The 22,990-nt window shown below is 39.7% G+C and overlaps 1 protein-coding gene across 2 annotated transcripts in view; it reads left to right on the forward strand.

Moving 5' to 3' along the window:
* vipr1b (vasoactive intestinal peptide receptor 1b) overlaps window positions 1-21,325 on the forward strand; it is a 54,057-nt gene extending 32,732 nt beyond the window's left edge. Inside the window, exons 5-13 of one of the 2 annotated variants that reach the window (XM_004546732.5) lie at window positions 2,286-2,383; window positions 4,466-4,598; window positions 7,561-7,714; window positions 7,846-7,906; window positions 8,070-8,142; window positions 11,801-11,892; window positions 12,521-12,650; window positions 14,511-14,552; window positions 16,416-21,324. In XM_004546732.5, coding sequence (XP_004546789.1) covers window positions 2,286-2,383; window positions 4,466-4,598; window positions 7,561-7,714; window positions 7,846-7,906; window positions 8,070-8,142; window positions 11,801-11,892; window positions 12,521-12,650; window positions 14,511-14,552; window positions 16,416-16,607 — 975 coding nt within the window. In that variant the 3' untranslated portion in view covers window positions 16,608-21,324. Of the gene's footprint in view, window positions 1-2,285; window positions 2,384-4,465; window positions 4,599-7,560; window positions 7,715-7,845; window positions 7,907-8,069; window positions 8,143-11,800; window positions 11,893-12,520; window positions 12,651-14,510; window positions 14,553-16,415 lie in introns of both variants that reach the window. The other variant, XM_076888172.1, reaches the window with a different exon arrangement.
* Window positions 21,326-22,990: the final 1,665 nt, after the last annotated feature.

The following is a 22,990-nucleotide window of genomic DNA, read 5'->3' on the forward strand; positions in this document are numbered from 1 at the left end:
TGACACAGTCTCATAGTGAATGACCAGAGCTGCACAGCGGGAAATGGTGTCCAGAGCCAGCGGTCAGGAAGAATTGAATGAGAAGCTCTTTTCTTTGCTCTGTGGGTGGGTGTTATTGGCTGTATTGGGGAAATTACTGTATTGATTGGTTGCCACTGTGTACCTCATATACGCTTTTGTTCACTCCTATGTATTGAGTTGTCTCAAGTGACTGAGTCTACAGAATATATAGAATGAAGCTGTCAAAGAATACTGTTTATATTTTCATGTACAGGCTTTTTATTATTGTTGGACTAAATGTCAATATAATATAGAAATGTACAGAAATGTCAGGAAACAGCAAGATGAGGAAATTAATGAACAGCTGTTTGTTAGACTGCATTTTAAGAAATTTTCTTATAAAGCAAAAGTTAGCAGGAACACAGCAACATGCCCAACTAACTTAACAGCTTAATGCAGTATGTTCCTTAGTATACCGGTAGCTTGTCAATATACAGAGGAAGGTGCATTAAATTCACTGATTCATAACTGTGAAGTGCTGAGTTAGAACCCGAGATACTTTGACTAGTTCAATATAAAGTGTGGAAGTAGATAACCTGCTAGTCTTTACAACGCTAAAGATAGCATTACTTAGCATTACTGCATTGCTAAAGCGTACTTATTTCTACATACTGTATTTACATAGTCGCTAACTTAAAATTGTAATCTGATGCATGCAGGTTACGCAGTTCTGCAAAAAAAGTTTTCCAGCTGCATGGGATAATTTTGGGTAAATTTGATGTTTTTTAGGTACTGAATCTAAAAATGATCTCCATTTCCCTCACAGTTTTTCTTTTTTACAAAACAGGAGGAGTTTACATTTTAAAAAAAAAAGCACAACAGCAATGAAAAAATAAATATTTTATTACAATTAACTATGCATAATTTTTCAGAGATTCCTTACCTTTTGCTATGAACAAAATAAACCTGTTGGGACATGATCATCTGAGCTCCTCACACTGCCAAACCCACCGTACACTCCCCCTCCTACTGACCCCCTCAATCCCTCGCATTTTCTATTTGTATTTCTCTTGAGTCTCGCTCTTAGAAACATTCAATTCATGTGAGAAATCATTAGTGGATACGATTTTTTGACTCAAGTATAGGATACCAGATTTCAGTTTAAAAGGGGAAATGAAACTAAAAACATGAGTTTTGCAAGAAAACCTGATGTGATGGAATTTTTAAAACGTTTTTCCCGGTTTCAGTAAAAATCCTAAGCAGTTTTTTGGTTGCAGACCTGTGCTATTTAAGAGGAATACATGTTTGTGTACAGATTCAACAAAGAGTAACAATGTGTTCTGATAAATGTATATTTTAACTGTAAAGATAACCAGAGTAGCTGTACCCTGTGCTAGTCATACATTGGGAGAAAGATGGGATTAGAAAGTAAATCTATGGTTATAAGGTAATTTGGTTTGATGCTGTAACAAAAACATTCGTATTGTAATTAAAATACGAATGTCTTTGAAACACACTTGACATAATTGACACAGACAGGTCAGTAATAACTCCCGCCTCCCTTATCAGGCATTATGAGTCATTAGAAGTTATTCAGAATCCTTCCAGGAGTAGGACCAGAATAAATAAATCAAATGCTGCTCTTATTTAGTTCAGTTTTACTGCAGCCAGAGCTAATCTTGTCCGTGTTGACGAAGGTGGAGCAGAGTGAAGAGTGGATGTGCACTGCAGGGTGGTAAAAGCTTTCTTGGTGGGCACTTTGCTCTCTGAGTCAAAGAGGCGGCCTCATTAGTATGCCACATAGGAAGTCAGGAGGGACCTGGCCCGGTGAAGTACTCTAAAAGGAATTTGATGTCCATCTTACTGCAAACATGATATGTGTGAGTGTGCCAGAGGATGCAGGAGATCTTAATTTAATTTCCATCAAGCGCACAACATACAGTGGCATGGCAGTAACATAGCGAAGCTTCTCTGAAAGGATCCAGAAATTCAGGATGCTGTTACAGTATATCGCATGACTGGACTGATCCAGTATTTGGTAAGAGAGAGACACAAATCCGTGGTTCAAGAGCTCTTCAGTTACAACACTTAAAAATGACAGGAGTGGAGCCTAAATGCTTAACAACAATAATAAAAGACATCTCTAAGCCAAAAATTGAAACAAATCAATGTTTTGAATGGTTAAATCAACTAACACAAGTGATGTCACTGTTTGAGTGTGTAAACACGCACCGGCTGTTTCCTTTTCTTTGATTTGTTCTCTGTTTTTATGTTTCTTTGTGCAGGGAAAGTTTTTTTGGCAAGTGAAGATCGGCTACACCATCGGCCACAGCGTCTCGCTCGTCTCGCTTTCTACCGCTATTGTGATCCTCTGCATCTTCAGGTATGTAGATGCACAATAGCTCAGCTGTTTTATATTAAGTACTTATGTGCTATTTAATTGCACTCACTGTGAATTTCATTCCATCTGGATTAACTTATTTTTATGTGGTCAGCTGTTTAGAAAAACGATGACCGGAACAAAAAGTGAGACTTTTGTGAAGAACATCAGTACGTGCTATTATCTACAAAGCACGCTGACAGTGGCATTATCCCTGCCGGCTGATGTGACATGAACATTGTGACAAATTGCACATTTCTGTGTCACGCGTCAAACACTTTTCACTGGAATTTGATCGTCTCTGATCACTGCAGCATCACACCCGAGTATAATAGCAGGCTTAAACCAAGATGAAAGATACAAATAGCTTCCAAATGAAATAAACTGTCACTCAAACTCTGCTATCTTTTGATGGCGCATGCAGCACTTTGAAGGTTAGACGTTTGAAGTATTGCGGAATAAAAAAAGGACCGGCATTTTTGCTTGATAAGCCAGGGAACGATTGTAACCTCTTCAAGTGCAATTACAGTTCTGAGGAAGAATAAGAAGCCAGCTTTAAATTGCAACATCTTCACCCTAAAAGATAATGAATGGACATTTCAAGAGTGACTCGCATAATACCGCACATTACTTTTTTTGGAAAAACTGCTGTATGCAATTTGTCTGCCTGAGTAAGACGCAAAGTGAACTTTTCTCGCTGAATGCTGCAAAGAAATAACTTTTGTGTACAAAGACTGTATGTGTAAATGGGTGGGCCACATTCGAGCACTTCTTCTTCCTGTGTGCTACACCCCCTCCAAACACTGTAAAAACTCTATACTCTATATACTGTGCAGCTGCAAAAATTCACACCTAAGTGCATGAGCTGTGAAATGATGTGTGCTGATTTTCATTTCTTACATGGAAGCTGCTTTCTCTCAGTGTACTGCCATCCATTTCTCTTCATGGCCGCAGTGGTGGAGTAACATTTATTCTGAATTTTATTTTTGGTCACATTTTTCTTTTTGAGTCTTTTGCCGATCATGTCACCGGAAAGTGCCTTATTGAATTAGTTGCTGATAAGAGGCACTTTTCATGCTTTCTGCAAAGACAAGCAATAGGTGTCAAAGTGTGTCCACCTGAGAGTTTTGCTCACCGTCACGCACCCAAAGTCACAAGGCCGGCCATGGTCAGGGAGATAAAAGGTGTGAAGGTGTGAAATCAAAACAACCCACAGATTTGAGCCAGAAAGAGCGTTATGACCGTCGGGTATTATGAGCAGTATTAGTGCTATATGGTTCACTACACGCATTTCTAAAAGGCAACATATGGAGGAACCCCAACACATTAAAAGTAGATTGGATGAACAGTTGTTGAGCTCATACAGACATTAAAAGTCAGGTTTACAGTTTCTAGAGTCAGATGTGAGACCATCTGTCTGACACTAAAGGCTGACCGAAACTGAATAAAGAAGAACTAGAAGAAAGTAGAAGTAGAAGAAAAATAGGGATTTAAATGAAATAGCAGTTGCTGTTTGATGTGAGTATAAAATCTGGATAACATTGGTATCATGGCAATTTACTCTCCTGGGAATGAGGTACAGTTAAATGAAACTGTTATGATGTCCAAGGGAACATTAACTGACTGGGCACGTGCTGTACTCCAGGCGAATATTTACCTGCCCAGACAACAACCATTTCTGACTTAAAAAAGTGATCGAAGCTATTAGGAACCTGTTTTCCCCAATTACCTCTAAAGTATTGATAATGTAGTCAGCAGAAGAAGTGTTAAAAGAACTGATGTTTTAGGACTACTTGTTTCTACTACTGTAACTTCTTGGAAATCCACCTCTCCTGCCTATTTTCAAAGGTGTGTGAAGAACCATAAAAACCATTTATTGTGCTCTAAAACTGATCCACCCACACAGTGAAAGGGAACTAAGAAACTTAATTATGATTTAACTGTCTGTGAATTGCTGTCATTTTAAGCTATTAACTCTGAGGACATTGTGTAATTAGCATGCAGGGCCTCTTTATTGAATTCTCCGCGTGTCTTGTCGCTTTGTCTTGATCTGTTTTCTTGTATCTCTCATTCTGTGTGTCCTAGGAAACTCCACTGCACAAGGAACTACATCCACATGCATCTATTTGTTTCATTTATCCTGAAGGCCATCGCTGTCTTCATCAAAGATGTGGTTCTCTACGAGGTCGGGGAGGTGGACAACTGCTCCTCGGGCTCTGTGAGTTAATGCTGCTTGTTAATGACTGCTCTCCTAGAACTTCAGATAACTCAGCAAGACTTCAATACAGTCAGTATTACAGTACATTCAGTACAGTATTAGTACAGTATTGTAGCATCACTGATCATTATTGATAATTACTGACATTTTAAGTTCTCATATCATAGCTGATGAATAACTTAAAAGTTTTGAAAACGGCTTGTGTCAATTTTCAGTTTCAATCTCACAACAAAAGCCACATATTAGCCAAGTATGTTAATATTAAAATAGTAATAAAAACATGGACTTACAGCCCACAGTCTTTGATTGTTGTCCTTTGGCTTTCAACCATCACCCCTTCACAATGAGCCACAGTCCAAAGCCCCGTCAGGTGTGTGGCCAATAAACATGAGGTTCATGTTACAGAATTTAGCCACACAATGAGCAGAGGCTCACTCTATTTGTTAGTGAGCTTTGTGGTCGGCTGCACTACGTTAATGGACTCGCTGGGTTGACGGGAGCCAGCTGCTATCATGGCACATTTGAAAGAGACATTATAGAGACGGGTCTGGTGCTGCGGTGCTCATCGTGACCCCAACATTAGTTCCATTACAGCTGTTAGCATTGCTTCTGCTGTGTTTATCTGTATGTGTGCAGGTGTTCTGCATGCTCCATTCATTATCTCTTCTCATACAGCTGGATGTTTGCCATAGTTAAACACCCGATTAATTCAAAGCATATTTAAAAAATGCATTTTTGTAAGGTACGAGCATGGATCCGTGTCTGAGCTTCCTGCTATTCCCTGTTTTTCCAGTGGCATAATATCTCACAATTTATCCTCCTTTAGCGACTAACGGCAGGCTTTTTAAAACTCAGCTCCAGCAATCAATTTGTACTGATTTGCACATATTAAACTAAGCAGCAAGGCTTAGGCAGCCCATCTGGGTCCGTTTTCTTCCCCCTCAACATGCCAAGTGGGAATCAATTTATATGGGTTACAAAATTCCTGTCAGCCCAGTAACAGCTGCTTCAATGAGCTGTCCCAAACTTTAACTCCATGCACAAGGACTAAAACAGAACAAGACATTTCTGGATTATGTGAATATTTTCAATACAGCGCATGTTTTTGGAGAAGCTAGAAGCAAGACATTTCATACATAAAGACTTCTGTCTACTCAGACGGGTTGCTCGTTTTGTCTATATTCTGCCTGTGTAGAACATAGACTGCATACAAAAGATTGCCAAGGCCACTGAAAACAGAAAAAAAGAAATCACTCACCCATACTGGAGACTTTTTAGACAGGCTGCAACATATTTTTGGTATTAAAAGTGCTGCAAACAAAGTCAAGAGACCCAGTTCTTGGATTTAAATTAACTGAGTTGATGACTAGCAGAGAGCCACCAGCACAATGTCAGCCTCGAATGCTAGTTTCTTTAAGTCTCCTAGTCATTAAAAATCCTCACGTTCAAGCCAGATTCAGATATTATCAGATAGCCATAGATTATCATGTTTATTTAGCTTTCAAAACCTATTTCCCATCGAAAAAAAATTTTTTTTTTTAAATTCAACATCTAAACAATATCTCCATCTAAAATGTACTACAGTAGAAAGTGGCTATAACAGAAAGCATGTCGTGATTGCATTTTGCATTTTAGATTTTTAAGAGGTAGGTTCTGTCCAACTACACATCATTATTTGTTTGTTCTTCTTTCAACTCTATTGTCGTGACAAAGACCTGACAGCTTTTTCTGATTTTCTTTTCTTTATTGTGACTTTATTGTCTTCTTTACTGTCCACTTTTCTCTACCCATAATGCCCTTCAGCCCAGCCCTTCCTATTGTGTTGCTGTACTCCAGCTGCTAAAGTGCTCAATGTATTCACTCTTACGGAGTCTTTTTAAAGGAGCACAGTTTATTGATTTTTCTTATCCGTGTGATGTCTTCTGCGTAGGATCTCCGCGTTGCTCACTCTAAAGCTGCTTGTACAGGCTTGTAGATCTGACCAGCAGAGTGAATTTAGAAACACTGCAGACAAAATCAGCCTTTTTATACATGTCATTGTGTAACAATGTCAATAGCAGCCTGCCTCCCCAGCATTCAGCATCGGCAAGCTCAATTTTGAATGAACTCATCCACCCTCACGCAAACGTTGTTCAGCCAACCAGAAGAGAGCTTATTGTGTTTTCCTGTGCTATGGAAATCTTGTGAATGCAGACTCAGATGTCTTACGCAGAAACATTTTATTCAGCTATCATAATATCAAGCAGAATGAGCACGCCCAAACAGGCTGTGAAGGTGTATTGTTTCCCAGCGAAGAAGCTTATTCCCTATCAGGGCATCTACTACTACTACTCATAAATCTACTAATTCAGCACACTTGCCACTTCAGTCACACTCAGCTTCGGCTAATCTCAGAAGCTATGGGTCATTTTGTTCTTTGGGAAAACATTCTTTAAATCCAATCTTTCGTAAATGCTTCATGAGTGCTTCAGTGTTAATCCTGCTCACTTCCTGCATTATATTTCGGAACATTTCTGCACTTTGGCAGCTTTTCTTTCACTGAATGAGGCAGAGAGCTTATAAAGTGCAGGCTGAATAGGACACAGATTTGCACTACCTTTAAAGCCATTATTTACAAAAGTTTCATAAGTAGTAACTCGCTTTTTTAGTGCAATATGTCCATGGAATTTATTGATAATAAAAGAAGCATTTGAGTGAATCTCTGCTTCCAAGTTATTAATAAGGGCACAAGAAAAACTAATTGTCATTCTACTGCAGTCATAGGATTCATATTGATATAAAAGAACACAGATATATACCTGCTTTCACCAACAGGAAACAAACAACTCCAATTTATTCTTTCATTTTCTAAATGCAGTTTTTGGCCACAACTGGGAATAAATTTCACCGTATCATCTTCAACATAAGGTTGTCCCTGTTAACTAGATCATTGTATGATTCATGCTTTTGTGTCCATTGCCAGGTTGGCTGCAAAGCAGTGATTGTGTTTTTCCAGTACTGTATAATGGCCAGTTTCTTCTGGCTGCTGGTGGAAGGCCTTTATCTGCATGCATTGTTGGCCGTTTCCTTCTTCTCCGAGAGGAAGTACTTCTGGGCTTATATTCTGATCGGCTGGGGTGAGAAAGTCTTGTTTCTTGTTCTATTAGCGAGACCTTATAGAGTGTCAGCAGTACATGAACTACATGTCGAGAACCTTACAGCTGGAATCCACAGTAACATTTGGTTGTATACTTTTTTTTGCCCCCAGGCGGTCCAGCAATTTTCATCACAGCTTGGAGCATCGCTAAAGCCAACTATAATGATGTGGGGTGAGAGACTAGGGAACTGCTAGACCAGAATCGAGCAGAAAATACTCTTTTGTGTTGTTTTGTTTTTGTTTTGTTTTTTTTTTTTGGGGGGGGGGGGGGGGGGGGGGGGGGTTGCTTTGTTTTGCTACATCTTATACATTAAAACTCTTTCACGTCTTACCAGGTGCTGGGATATAATAGAAAACACCGATGTGTTCTGGTGGATCATTAAAACTCCTATTTTGGCATCAATTCTGGTAAGTTCATGAGCTTTAAAAACATTTTCATGGTTTATATCAGCACTAGCCAGCTTGAGCTAGCTCTTTCAAAGTAAATGGCACTAAGAGTGGAAAAGTTGTCTTCATTCGTCTATTCTGAGTGACACAAAGACTGAAAAAAGCACTAGAAAACAACAAAAACCTATTTCTAGTTAAGCTGCACGCAATCCAAGATATATACAGATGTACTGGTAAAAGTATTCTCTTGCTATCCAAATCATTGAATTCAGATGTTCCAATCACTTCCATGGCCACAAGTGTATAAAAGATCTAGTCATGCAGACTGCTTGTACAAACATTTAGGAAAGAATGGGATGCTCTCAGGAGCTTTGTGAATTCCAGCGTGGTACTGTAATAGGATGCCACCTGTGCAACAAGTCCAGTTGTGAAATCCCCTCATTACTAAATATTCCACAGTCAACTGTTAGTGGTACTATAACAAAGCCATGAAGTGGTAGGCCACGTACAAATCACAGAGCGGTGAACTGTGCACCTCAGTTCACAGAACTCGCCAACTACAGATATCCAAACTTCATGTGACCTTCCGATTATCTCAGGAACAGTGCATAAAGAGCTTGATGGAATGGGTTTCCATGACAGAGCTGCTGCATCCAAGCCTTACATCACACAGTGCAAAACAGTGTTGTATGCAGTAGTGTAAAGCACGCTGCCACTAAACTCTAGAGCAGTGGAGATGTGTTCTCTGGAGTGACAAATCAGGCTTCTCTGTTTGGGCAATCTGATAGATGAATATGGGTTTGGCAGTTGACAGGATAACGGTACTTGTCCTATACACTGTGCCAAGTGTAAAATTTGATGGAGGGGGGATTATGGTGTGGGATGTTTAATCAGGAGCTGGATCTGCCCCTTAGTTCCAATGAAAGGAACTCTTAATGTTTCAGCATACCAAGACATTTTGGACAATTTACAGCTCCCAACTTTGTGGGAACAGTATAGCAGTATGCCACTTCCTGTTCCAACATGACTGTGCACCAGTGCCCAAAGTAAGCTCCATAAAGACACGGATGAGAGAGTTTGGTGTGGAAGATCTTGACTGGCCTGCATAGAGTCCTGATAACAACCTAGCAGAACACTTTTGTGCTGAATTAGACTGGAGACTACAAGCCAGGCCTTCTCGTCCAACATCAGTGTCTGACCTCACAGATGCACTTGTGGAAGAATGGTCAAAAATTCCCATCAACACATAAAGCCTTCCAAGAAGAGTGGAAGCTGTAATAGCTGAAAAGGGTGGGATGACATCATATTAAACCCAATGAATTTAGAATGGGATGTCACTTAAGTTCATGTCCTTGTGAAGGCAGACAAGCGAATATATTTGGCAGTATAGTGTAGAAACAAGTTATAGTATTATGCGACAAAAGGACTCCAGAAGGAAATAGTGTCCAGTCAAACCAATAATTTAATCCATCATACTCAGTAAAACCACAGATATGGACTTTTACACTGTGGTTCTGTGCTCGTATTCAAGTCTTTGATGAAATTCAGACAGAAATAAGCTGTTAAAAGCAGCTGCTTGCCTCATTTTTAAGTCACAGTTTCAAAGTCAAGATAACAGGCTGCTGGAAAAAAGTTTAATATTTAGCATGCAAATTTGAAAGCAGAAAGGTAATTTAAAAAATGAGTTTTTCTCCAGTGCACGGATCAAAACCCCAAAAGATAAAAATGCTAAAGTGTGACAGCTCAGATGCAGATTGAACCGCATCTCTAGTAAGAAAAACAGACTCTAATCTCTGCGTGAGTGAGACTATTTCAGAGGAGTGCAAAGCGTTCAGCGGATCCCATTGAAATACTTCTTCCTTCCTTCTCTTAAATGTACTAATGTGCACCCTCATTGATGTTTTATTTTGCAGGTCTGTAATTTCCTAACCATTTTTTTGTTCAAATAAAAGTTTACAACAGTGCACAAGAGAGGTGAAGAAGAGAGTGCAGGCAGGGTGAAAAGACTTGTGTCAAGGGTGATTTGTGACAGAAGGATAGCAGCAACAGTGAAAGGGAAGCAGAGAGTGGGGAACAAGATGGTAGTGAGACCTGCTATGATGTATGGTTTGGAGATGTGGCAATGACAAAAAGACAGGAGGCTGAGCTGGAGGTGGCAGATCTTGAGATTTTTATTAGGAGTGACCAGGAGGGACAGGATTGGAAATGAGTACATCAGAGAGACAGCTTAGGTCTGGACATGTGCAGAGGAGGGATAGTGGATATACTGGACAAAGGATGTTGAATATGGAGCTGCCAGGCAGGAGGGAAATAGTAAGACCATAAAGAGTGTTGAGTGAAATAGAGACCGATGATCTGTGGCGATGAGCAGTTGCAGTTGCAGTAAAAATAAATGCTTAGAGACATATGCAATAGAGAAACGTTGCCAAGCTCATGTGTCCATTTGAACACAATAAAATTAAAGCTGCATGTTAGTGAACACTGGTAGCTTCACACAGTGTTAGTTAGCATTTACACAACCCAACACATGCTAGTACTCAGGTTTTTCTTTTTGCTAATACAAACTTTGTGCTTGAATTTCATTTAAATGGTTTAACTTTACTACTTGAACACTTGTTTTGGTCTATAGTATGCTAATACTCAAAAGTGGCCCACTTTTTAGAAGCCTGCCTATAGCTTTACTCGAGCATTAAGCTAATTTAACGATACCAGAAGCATTATAAAAGTTGAAAAGAAGAACAGACTCTGGCTAACAGCATGCAAAAACCAGGCCAAAGTCCAAAAATGTACATTTTTCACTTTTAAATTAAGAAAACAGATTTATTTTCTATGATTTTTTAACTTGAAGGTCGTCTAATCTTTAAGTTGTTGTTGTTTAGTAATGATGTTGTCGCCATGGTTATGAGATTTCTAGTAACTGGCATAACATATGTGTGTTGTCACATTACCTATTTGGTCACTCGTGAAGTGACCTGAAGTGAACTTAGCATCTTATCAGCTTTCTTAATGGAAGTAATCGCTATAGTAACAAACACTGGAAATATTGTCCGGTTGCTCCTGATTACGTCATTTCTTGGCCATTTTTGTGCAGCTGGGGTCCGCAGCCTACGTCTTTTTGTGTTCTGCGTCACATTTATAGAAAATCTAGCGGATGCTTTTTGAACCTTTTGCAAAGAACCAGCTGTTTTCTGTGTTTAAATATTTGTGGTTAGCTAAATCATGAGTGGTACTGATCTTCTCATGGAAGGCGAAAAAAAAAAGAAGCTTTTAATATAATTTCCAGCTATTAAAAGCTTGCTCTGGACAAAGTGTCATAGCAGACGCCTACTAGTGTCCAAATGGGTCTGTTTAGTTATTTGCTAGCAGTTGTTCCCAGAGGAGGGTCAGCTTCATTATTTAACATGAGTGTCAGCGGCCTTACTGTTAGTACACTCTGTTTTTCTGTACTTAGCCAGTGACTGATAGCTGGGAGTGCATCATGATGACTGATGTGTTGCAAGTTCACACTCACAGCCCAAATCATCAGTTTAGAAATGCTCATTTTCCCACAGGCCAGCGCCACAATCCAACGCTTCTGTTTATGAGTTGAATCTCACAAACATCTCCCTATATGCATTAGATGCAGTGTGAAATGCCTCAGTGCTTTTCTCACATGACTTTTGTAATGTATTCTCCACAGATGAACTTTATTCTTTTCATCTGCATCATTCGGATACTTCGCCAGAAGATAAACTGCCCCGATATTGGAAGAAACGACTCCAACCAGTACTCGTGAGTGTAATTAAATTTCTTTTTCATGCTGGAAGTTTGTTTTGTGTATCAGCTAATAAAGGATGAAATGTCACTGATACGAACGAGGGTGTTTGGAAAGAGCTCCGCCACTTCTGTCTCGGTGGACATTCTGTGAACATTAGCTGCTTTTGTAAGGATAAACAAAGATTCGTTTGAATAAACTTGCAGAGCAGCAGAGTAGCACGCACTCCTGAGTATTCTTTCTGTAACTATTGCTGCAAATGTAACTTTTTTTACGCTCAGAGCGATGCAGGGATAACTAGTCCTTTTGGATTTCAGAAAAGAAAATCTTAGCATGCACAGCACACTGTGGTTTTCCACCATCCAGCAGCTGCTTTACACAGAGATGTAGTGCTATATGTATTTAAGTGGTTTTTCATATGATGGAGAGCATCTCATAAGCCAGTCATAATGCATGAGCTATTTTCCAACTGACACTTTTCATGGTGTTTTTTTCCCCCCCCCTCCGTCTCTGGTCTGCTGAGCTGAAATTTAAAATGAAAAGTACTCCTGAGCTGCATTTCATTATTGGGGTATACAGAGACAGATTGGATGCTGGTTTGACTGGAGGGAGGGATTTGAATTTGTTTTTGCCTTATCATTTCAGGCGACTGGCAAAGTCAACGCTGCTTTTGATTCCGCTGTTTGGGATCAATTATATAGTGTTTGCATTTATCCCCGAGCAAGTGAAGACTGAGCTGCGGCTGGTTTTTGACTTGATTCTGGGATCATTTCAGGTATGAGATCAAATGTTTTTGAGGAAAAAGTGATTGTTAAAAAAATACCTGTAGATTCCTAAAATCCAGTGCCTTAAAATAAATGTAGTCTTCTAGAAGTGTGGTCACTTAAACTTTTAAAAAGTCCAAAAATAGTGATTTGGCATGCTTTCAGCCCTGAACTAGCGAGTGCTACTATTAAAGAAAACTGCATCAGGTCTCCAAGCACTTTGCTGGCTGGCTCAGTGGCACTGTCACTGTTTAAAGCTCTGATGTTATTTCAGTTCATCATTTAATAAGGAATGATGGAGAATGCAGCCAGACAGCACAGCTGCATTACAACAGCTTGGAAGATATGGAAACCTTTCCAACACAATCCTCTCCTTACTCCTTTTATTCCCCCTTCTTATTACAACTCGACTCCCATTTGTTTTGTCTGTGTAATACATTTATGACTGTCATGACTGCCACATGTTATTTTTTACAGCTTTTCCTCTGTTGCTTTGGCTTAATTAAGACAGTTAAAGCTGTAAGAAGGTATTTGGAAAACAAACACAAGTGTCTACAATCTTTATAACCAAGAGAGATTAAGTCTTCTTCATGAGTTAAATAGTTGTGCTCACCAACTACTTTGTTAGGTACTCGTTGCTAATACTGGACTGATCCCCCTTTTGCATTCGGAACTGACTTGATTCTCCGTGGCACAGAGTTCCTCAGAGATTTTGGGCAATATTGACATGACAGCATCAAACAGTTGCTGCAGATTTGTTGGCTGCACATCCATGATGTGAATCTCCAGTTCCACTACAACCCAAATTGAGATGGGGTGACTGTGGCGGCCATTTGGGTACAGTGAATTTGGCTAATAAAATATCCCCAAACACCATTACACCACCATCACCAGCAGTCTGGTCTCTCGATACAAGGTAATCCAGATTCATGCTTTCATTTTGGTAACACCAGCCTACCACGTTTTTCCAATCTTCTGTTGTCCAATTTCCCTGAGCCCGTGAGAATTGTTGCCTCCTTGTCTTAGCTGACACAAGTGGCACATAATGTGGTCTTGTGCTGTTGAAGCCCAGCTGTTACAAGGTTCAGTGTGTTGTACCTTTAAGCCCCTTTTCCATTAGTACCTACTACTAGTAGTCAGATCATCAAACCCATTTCCCATTAGGTCATAGTACCTGGTACAGGTACTTTCTTAGTACCTGCTTGCCCGGGTTTCCAAGCGATCCGAGCATGTGCTAAAATGTGACATTGTCAGACTGCATGCACATCACAAAGGAGTGTGGAATTTCTCGGGACTTGGATCAGCTAATGTCACATACTGTCCAGTTAGCTAACAGCTGAGGGCCATTAGTAGGAGTGTTGTAAAACACATTTACTGAGCTTTAGCGCACCAACGTGTCACCAGTTTGAAAACAAGGAAGAGCCCACTCAGATACACCGAGGAATCGGACTGGACATTGAAGAGAGAAAGGAGTAAGGAGGTGGGAGGGAAAGATGACGTAAAAAAAAAAGTGTAGTGAAAGTTTGTGGATTATACAGGGGTTTCTCGCTTCTTACACTGCAAGGGAGAGCATTAACCGTGAGGTGCATGAGAATAGGGAGAGCGAGGGAAGTCCAGTGAATCATACAAGTTAAAATCATGTCTTGTTGAATCTCTCAGATAATAATAACAGTTCCACAGAGTAGGTATTCAGATTTGCTAAAAACACGGGGAAACCATCCTTAGTGCTAAGATCTTAAAAAGGATGCCTCTGGAACTGAGAAAAACTGTAAAAATAACAAATAATTGATAAGACGAGATGATCAAAGAAGAAATTTAACCATTACATCCTCTGCTCCTGCTTTCTTATCAGTGTTTTTCTTTCCTTTTAGGGCTTTGTGGTCGCAGTCCTTTACTGCTTCCTGAACGGAGAGGTAGGTGATGTAAACACTGCTGATATAAACACACCACAGTACTTCCACACAGAGATAGCCTGCAGTCGTGCTCTCATTCTCAGAAAATGTAGTTTATCTGTAGTTTCTCCGTCGCTCCCTGTGCGCACCATTTACATTCACACACAGTCCTGACAGGTAGATGGAGCGGCGGGTATGAGTCACCGGCGCTTGTCGTTCCAGCTCCTCTCTTGGACCTCCCCACAGCATATTTTCTGCACTTTGCCTGCAAGGTGGGAGGGCTGTAAAAAGCACACAGTCTTTTTGGCAGGGAGCTATTCAGTGATGTCTGCACAGGCTCTCTGTGGGCAGATTATTTATGTTCTCAGTGCTGGGCCAGATTGAATCTGGGCTAGATGGCGAGGCTTCACACTATGCTGCCTGAATTTTAATCTCATGCAACTTCCAGGTGTCCTTTACTAAGTGTGGAAGATTTGTGCACTGCTGGTAAGATATGTTAGGTTTAGTTGTTGAATTCTCGGTGCTTAAGGAATGGCAGACATGTCGATAGCAAGAAAACAAATATTGACAAGGTAGAAGTGGAAGAAAATGACTGAAGAAAAAGCTATATTGATTTTCTTTTTGCCTAAATAATGCAAAACAGTTTTTAAAGTGTCATACTCTCGTAAAATTCATGCAAAAGAAAAAACTGCTGGACTCGATTGCGAGGCAGGACTGTCTTTAAAAAAGAAGATACGTGGGTCCAAATGAGGGGTTGAGGATTTTCTGGAGAAGCCGGTGGAGAGTGTGCAGCCAGGTTTACTTAACAAGGAGTTGGCCGAACAAAGAGACGCAAGCTGGTAGAGCACAAGGAAGGACCTAGACTCTAGGTCCTAGAGAAATAAATGTGAAGCCTAAGTGTTCTTATTGCTGCTGCCGATGAAAGCACATGATGGCGAGTGTGTGTGTGGATGACTGTGTGTGGGAGGGGCGGGTTGATTAGTCGATGAGTGTCAGGTGTGCCAGCCAGAGTCCAGTGGGAGCTGGAGCAGTGCCGCATAAACAGGGAAACATATGCACACGCACATACTCAGAGAGTGAAGGGAGACCTTGGAGATGCACGCACTATTTGGGGGAAAAAATGAATGTAGTCTAATCCAGTAATAGAAGTGTACAGTGTGCAGAATAACACAAACACCTGGCACAGCCCCTTAACCTGTAATACATGACACAAAAAAGCAACAAATTTCCAAAACCTGCAACTGACTGTAGATAATGTTCCAACATAAGCAAATATCTGCAAAAAAACAACAAAAAAGGCACATTTAAAAATATTCAATCCTCCAGCAGAAGGTTTGGTTCACTTTCCTCCCTCTGACATGGTCTAAATGAAAACTAATGTCAGTGTCGGGTACTGCTTTTAATGGCGCGCCACCTCAGCGCTGGCGGCGTTTAATTCTGTGGATTTTCTCTGGGTGCTTTTCATTTTTTCCCCTCCGTCCTTGAGCTTCGTCTGCTGCTGAAAATCACGCCAACCAATTTGTTTTTCTGTTTAATTAAAATGCAGGTCACCCGCTTTTAAGAGAGCTGCAGTTTTTATAGTCGATTATTCAAAATCTTCTAAATTGTCCAAATTTGTTGTATGAAATAAATTCAAGTAAAACACTTGGAGAATGACAGAGGTGTGTAGGGAGTAACAGCAGGGCCTGTCCACATGTACACGGGTATTTTGGAAAGCATTTGGCAGCATTTTGTCCTTTTGTTAACATATAAACTCTGTTTTTGGTCAGAGGTGTCAAAAACATTATCAGTGAATTCCCAGTAATGTTTTATGTTGGTAAAGAACATGTAGCTCTACTTACTGAATAAACATGTAATTGTCCCTTTTGCTCTAATCGGTTTCAGGTCCAAGGAGAGATCAAGAGGAAGTGGAGGAGGTGGCACCTGCAGAGATACATGGGCTCAGACACCAAATACCAGCACCCGTCTATTGGCAGCAGCAACAACTTCAACACCCAGATCACCATGTTGACACGGTGCAGCCCGAAAACTCGCCGGGCTTCATTATCCTGTCACGATGACTTGTCTAGCATCTGAGTCACAGTGACACAGACACACAAAATGCTGTACAAAATGCTCTCATGCCAAACATTAGGCAGAACATCGCAGCATATATAAGCTTTACCATAAGTACTCTTGGGTCATGTGTGTGGTGCAGAAGATGGAAAGTGATGAAAGGATTGGAAAAAGAGATATAAGGACACGATGTGACCATAATCAGCTTTGAAGCAGTTTGTAACTGTTCCAAAAAATACATTTAAATGAGAAGGTAAGTTGCACATTGCTTAACAAACAAAGCGTTTGCGGAGAGAGTCATTTTTGCGCAGGTCACCTGTACAGGTGAATTCAAGTCATATCACTACAGCTCTTATTTTTTAAATATCCTGTGTGCTTAGGTGAGTGGGCTGGTGTAACTCTGAGCCTTGTGCACTCCTGCAGCTCCAAATAGTCAAGTTTTGTGCTAAAGCTTTGGAAGAAATTGAGGTGATGTATTTTTCTAACAGCAGCATCACAGGCTAACAAAGGTACTATACCAGAACTGGACTGTGAGGGTGTGTTTGAGTGCTGAATGTAAATAGTGCTGGAAAATTTGCTTTAAAACATACTTTAGAGTATCCAAAATAAGCATAATACTACACTTCCCCCCCTTTGCTGTGTAGGAAGACAGAAAAAAAGACAGGCTTACAGAGCAGGAAACTTTATTTCCATAAATGCCAAACAGATTAGGCTTCAGACCAAGTGATGCTGATTCACAATGATGGGTTTGGAGCACAAATGCCCTTCTCTGCACTATCATGCTCATGAGAGACCGGTTGCCCTTTGCCTTCTTTTATCAACACAGCCTTCCCTCTTGGCGTGTGCGATTCTGAGCCTATGATTAGGTAGATATTTTTCATTATTTAGGGCACTGTGGCGGTTTTGTGTCGATCACTGACGAGTGCCTGGGTTTGGTGTGTTGAACCGACTTCTGCGGTCTAGTCTTTGCTGGCTGTTGGGCAGTACAGCAGCTCTGAAGAGGAGATGTCCATATGCAGCTCATTCCTTGAATGTTTACATTTACTTGGGAAGAGTTATAAAAAATGATGCACAGTCAAGTGTGCAGTGTAAATAAACTTGGAATGCTTGTGCCATACACATCACATTGTGGTTATAATAATAGTAATGAATCACTAAGTGTCGTTTTTTCAAATTAAAGCATGACAGGATTCAGAATCTTCTGAATCTCCATTATGCATAATATTTTTTGAATTCTTCAGGTTCAGACTTACTTCTCCATCGGAGGAGTCTGAACTTGACAAGTCAGCAGAGAATATTAGATCCTGTATGCAAAGCAAAGTGACAAGGATGACTGGCCCTGTCACAACGATGCTGTCTTTGTGCTTTTGACCTCGCGTAGGTTTGAAAGTAAGGCTTGTTCATACTAGAGGGAACAACGGGGGGATCCAGCTTTACACGGGAGGAAGGAAATCATCTCAACCCACCAGTGATTTAAAGGTTTAGATCATCATTAAGTTTAAGAATAATAAAAAAATTCTAATGTGGTAATATGTGTCAAGGAAATATTGAATATCAATATATCGCCTTCAGATTGCTGAAAGTAATAATTATACATTTAGAGAAAAGGAAAAAGATTGGAACCACTTTCATATTGTGGTCAGAAGTTTACATACACTCATCATGCAGGTGAATGACATGCTAATTTTGCAGCGACTTCTTTCTTGATCAGCACTTCACTGTGGACAGTGACACTTAATCCTTGGCGGTTCCTGCCTTGTTCCTGAACATCTAACCAATTTGCTCTCATCTAAGGGTGACATTTTCAGTCTTCTTCTAGACCAGGGGTGGGCAATCTCAGTCCATGAGGGCCGGTGTCTCTGCAGGTTTTAGATGTGTCCTCGAACCAACACAGCTGATTTAAATGGCTAAATTAGCTCCTCAACATTTCAGTGTAACAGTGTAATTTAGTTAGACTGCGTTTTTAGTTCTGAGTTACATGATGACCAGATCACATAATGCATGAACCCTAGGAATTCCAAATAGTTCACAAACATTACTGACTCTAGCTTCATATTTAGTGTGCACACATGAGTCAATTTAAGTCGCAGGATTAAGGTAAATAGACACATTTGCCAAAAAGCACCAAATCACAACAACAGTCACCTCAAGTTGCCTGATATTGCAACTTATAGACCATGCAGAGAAATCCCCAACAATCAAGCGACTGCCTACGAGTGACCATTTGGCGACAGTGGGAAGAAAAAAACCCTTTTAACAGGAAGAAACCTCCGACAGAACCACACTTGGGGAGGGCCAGCTAGGACAAAAGGCACATTGCGGAAGAGAATCAGAGATTAAAATGTCATTTTTCACGTTGCTTATAAGTGTGTGCTTAAATACTCCTACATTTTTTGCGTCTGTCTTTTGTCGTCAGTAACTTTAGTGTAATTTTGTGAATTTTCCAGTATACCTCTTAAAATGGTGAATGTAAATAGATGTGTACAAAGTGGGAAAGCAATTATATTAGACAGTGTTTCTCAAATTCAGTCACATATGTCTCTTGGTTGATTGTTTTGGTTACCAAACATTAAAAAGGGATAATATATATATATATAAGAGTGCACTTAGAGTAACTATGTGCAATGTAAATCTGATTTTTTGTTAACTGGATAATGTGTTGTGCATATCTGGGTTTAAGATCATTTGTTTGGTTTGCTGTTGTGCGGTTTGTGTAAGACTGGTGTAAAGCATTACATTGTAAATCTGCAGTTGTACAATTTGGTCACATCTGTGTACACATAAAGCCATGCTTTCCTTTTAAAAACGGCTCAATGTGCTAATTAATTTTGCCATTTTAATGTGTAACTTTAAAGGTGTTATATTAGCAAAAAACTTACTTTACCAAAAAACCTTTCTCCTCGTGTACTGTATGAAATAAATTATTCAGAAACACACGAGAAAGTGGAAGTCTAGTATCCCTTTGTAAAGTTCCTCTGTGCTTCAGTATTGTTTTAAATTCCTATACCTTTAACGTAAAATGAGCTTTTTTTGTGAAAGATATCCTATACCATGCTTTTGTTACCAAAGTAAGGCTTATTTTCACAAGGGCTTTTGGCTACTCAACAAAGGCTCGGCTTTAACCTCCTAGGACCTGGCGTCCACATATGTGGACATCACATTTTGGGTTATTTAGACTAAAATACTCAATTTTGCTCTACATGGGCCTGATATCCACTTACGAGGACATTATACTGCTACTGTTCTATCAAAATTTTAAACCAATATCCTCATTTTTCTTAAAAACATAAATAATGTATAAAAAAAAAAATTTGGTCATTCTTTTTTTTAACATTCATCGGGCCCAATATGCCCAAATATCAAAGAGAAATTAGGCGGTTAAGTCACTTATTTCTTTATATAACTCTGAGGAAGACTCACTTAAAGCAAGTTTTTCATGCAAATATGCTAATGCCTGCAATAAGAACAAAAATCTGCCCTCCTTTCCTTGTATATTTAAATATTCACATTTTACACCCATTTCCTCTTTGACCAGCAATTCTGATCATGTTTAGCAAATAAAAATGTGTCTATTTCAGGACAAATTTCAGCTAATATGAGTGCGTAATATCATCACAAGGGAGTACATTCGATTCTTGTGGCAACAGCGTGTTTGTAGCAGACAACCCAATGGGTTGAAAACACTCCCTCTCTGCACCCCACACAAAAGTATTATCCCATTAAATGGCTGTAGTTTTTCCCTTCATTATGTGCCGTTACAGGTCACAGTGCCCTGAGAAGAACAAAATATCTTAAAACTTACACAATACACTTTTTTCCCCTCCCGGGGCTTCAGCTATTCAGTTAAGCAAAGAAAGAATAATCAGATTTACATAAGTGGGCGACATATATTTATATATATATTTAGAGAGTATCTTCCACCAAGGGCGGGCCAGTGGTTTACAATGGAAGAACTCACTGAAATCTCACAAATCTTGAACAATCCTGACAATATAAACTTCTTGACATAAAATAATCATTTATGCCAATAAGATTTGTAAAGACTTGAAGAGTTCAGTTGTTTGACATCTGCGTCATCTTTCCACTGCCTTAAAGATGACAGTAATGGTCCCATGCGTTAGGAGCTAAGCAGAACAAACAGTTAATTATTGCTGGTGGGAAAATGGCTTTAAAATTCATTTTTAGCGTTTCATGTAGAAAATGTATTCATTATGTTTGTAAGATGTTGTTGCTCAATTTGGATACCCGGGTTAGAAGTACATTTCTGCACCTCACAAACATTTACACCTATTAAAGATGACAAAAACGTGAAAAATACAGGAATTTTGCAGAGGTTTGTCTTATGGATTTTGATTTTCTTAATCGAATTAAAACAGCTGATTGGCTAGTGTGTCTGATTTTGTGTTTGTTACATTGTGTTGCAACATCAATGAAATAAAATGCTGCATTAAAAAAATCACTACAATTTGGCCCTCAGAGATATTTTTCTTTAAGTAAAAATATACAAATATGAATGAAAGTAAAGATTCGTGCACCTCAAACTGATTTTCAGTATTTGATAGATATGACTGACCCTCAGAGTTTGCTTTTGTGTATAAAACTTCAGCTATTAAAGTTCATCCTTATGTTGTCCCTCATTTTAATTTCTACAATTCACTGACTTGAGTGTGGGGCACCTCGTGCGGAGTTCAGCAACATAAAGAAAAACAAATTCAACAAAGACAAGGCTCTGTGTGCCATAAAAGATTAACAACTACACTGCTTCATGCCCTGTTCCTCTGATCAGCTGCTTTTGGGTCTCATTTTTCATTAGCTCTGTCCATGAAGGCAAATTGAGCTTGCATATAATGTGATTACCAATGCACTGGAAAGGTAGCAAATGTAAATAAATGGATTAACCGGTTTGGAGGATTCCGCATGAAATTCAATGCAGAAAATAAAAAGAAGAACCTTGAGGCTTGTGTGTGATCATCTTTGTACGTTTATGTTTATGCTCTGCTGTTGAATATCGTGCAGTCAGATGAAATGTTTGGACTACTTTTGGTCTAGACTTCGAAATTTGTCAATGTAAGGTCACAGCTGTGAGATTTCATGAAGACAGCGTGGGATGCAGACAAGACAGAAGACGGATGAAGTTATTTTCAGATTCCCTGTGACTCTTAAAATGCGAGACAGGTGTCTTGCCTTTGAGCATCATTCAGTATTCATAGCACTGGTTAAATATTCATGTGACAAATAAGGAGAAGCTTGGAAAGGTGAACGACTGAGCAAACAAGTGAGCTCTGTGAGGCTGTTTTGATCACATCTGCTGATTAAAAGAGACATTGTCTGCCAAATCCAACCTGATCTGTGGCTGAGAGTCAGTAATAAATACTGAAGGTTTGCCTACTTTCCACAGGTAGTGCAAATCTAGGACTGAGTTATTGTACCCCGTGTATGGGATGGCTCCAGTAACTGGCTGTAATTCACAAAAATATACCCACTAACTGATGACAAATGTTAGACTTTCTATGTCATATGAGGAGCAATAGCAGTGATTTGCATATAACAGAGAGTGTTACAATAAACTTTGATTTCTCACCTTGAACTTTATGACCATTTCACACATTAGCATGCCAACCATGACTTCCAACCAATGCATGGTGATTTTAAAGAACACAGTGGCCCTGAACTGACCCGGCTCAATGACCCCCAAAGATATTCTGCCACGTAAACTCCCCAGTAGTTTCCCTCAAGCAGCCACCTCCACACACTTGAGGCAGGACTGAGAAGACTGCCATGTGCACACACAGCAACAAAGCCACTGTGGACAAATCCATGAATTTGAATAGATTTATTTTTATTTACATGGTTGCGTGGAGTGTGGTCTGGGTCTCCGATGCAGAGGAGGGGTGGTGCAGTGGGTTCAGGGGCCAGTGCTGGGGAGGCTGGCTGGGGCTGATCTGGTAATCAGCCTCTCCCTATATCAGGAGGTCACTGATGAGAGAGAAATCACTGTAAATAAAATGTCACCAACCCTTCAATATTGTATACATGACAGGTCCTTTGGTCACAAACACGAAACTTTATTGTCATTTTTTTCAGGTAAATCGCCTAATAAATAACTGTATAGTATTACTTTTAAACAACTTTTTGACAGACATAAAAAAATAGTGTTTTCTTATTTTTATGACAGGTAGTCTAATAAATCAGTTACAGGTAAATTACTTATGTTGCATAACTGCCCTTACATCATAAATAAAGGCCATTAGGTCACTCTTTTGAAAACTCAATCAGTGCCACCGCCTGACCCCCTCACAACCAGCTGATTCACTATTTATTTATTTAATTAATGTAAAATAACTTTGGCATCTTTTAATAAACCATGAAAACTTACAGCACATATGGGTCAAAATTTTGCATTT

The sequence above is a fragment of the Maylandia zebra genome, linkage group LG9 (assembly GCF_041146795.1).
Source record: "Maylandia zebra isolate NMK-2024a linkage group LG9, Mzebra_GT3a, whole genome shotgun sequence".
Taxonomy (NCBI): Eukaryota; Metazoa; Chordata; class Actinopteri; order Cichliformes; family Cichlidae; genus Maylandia; species Maylandia zebra.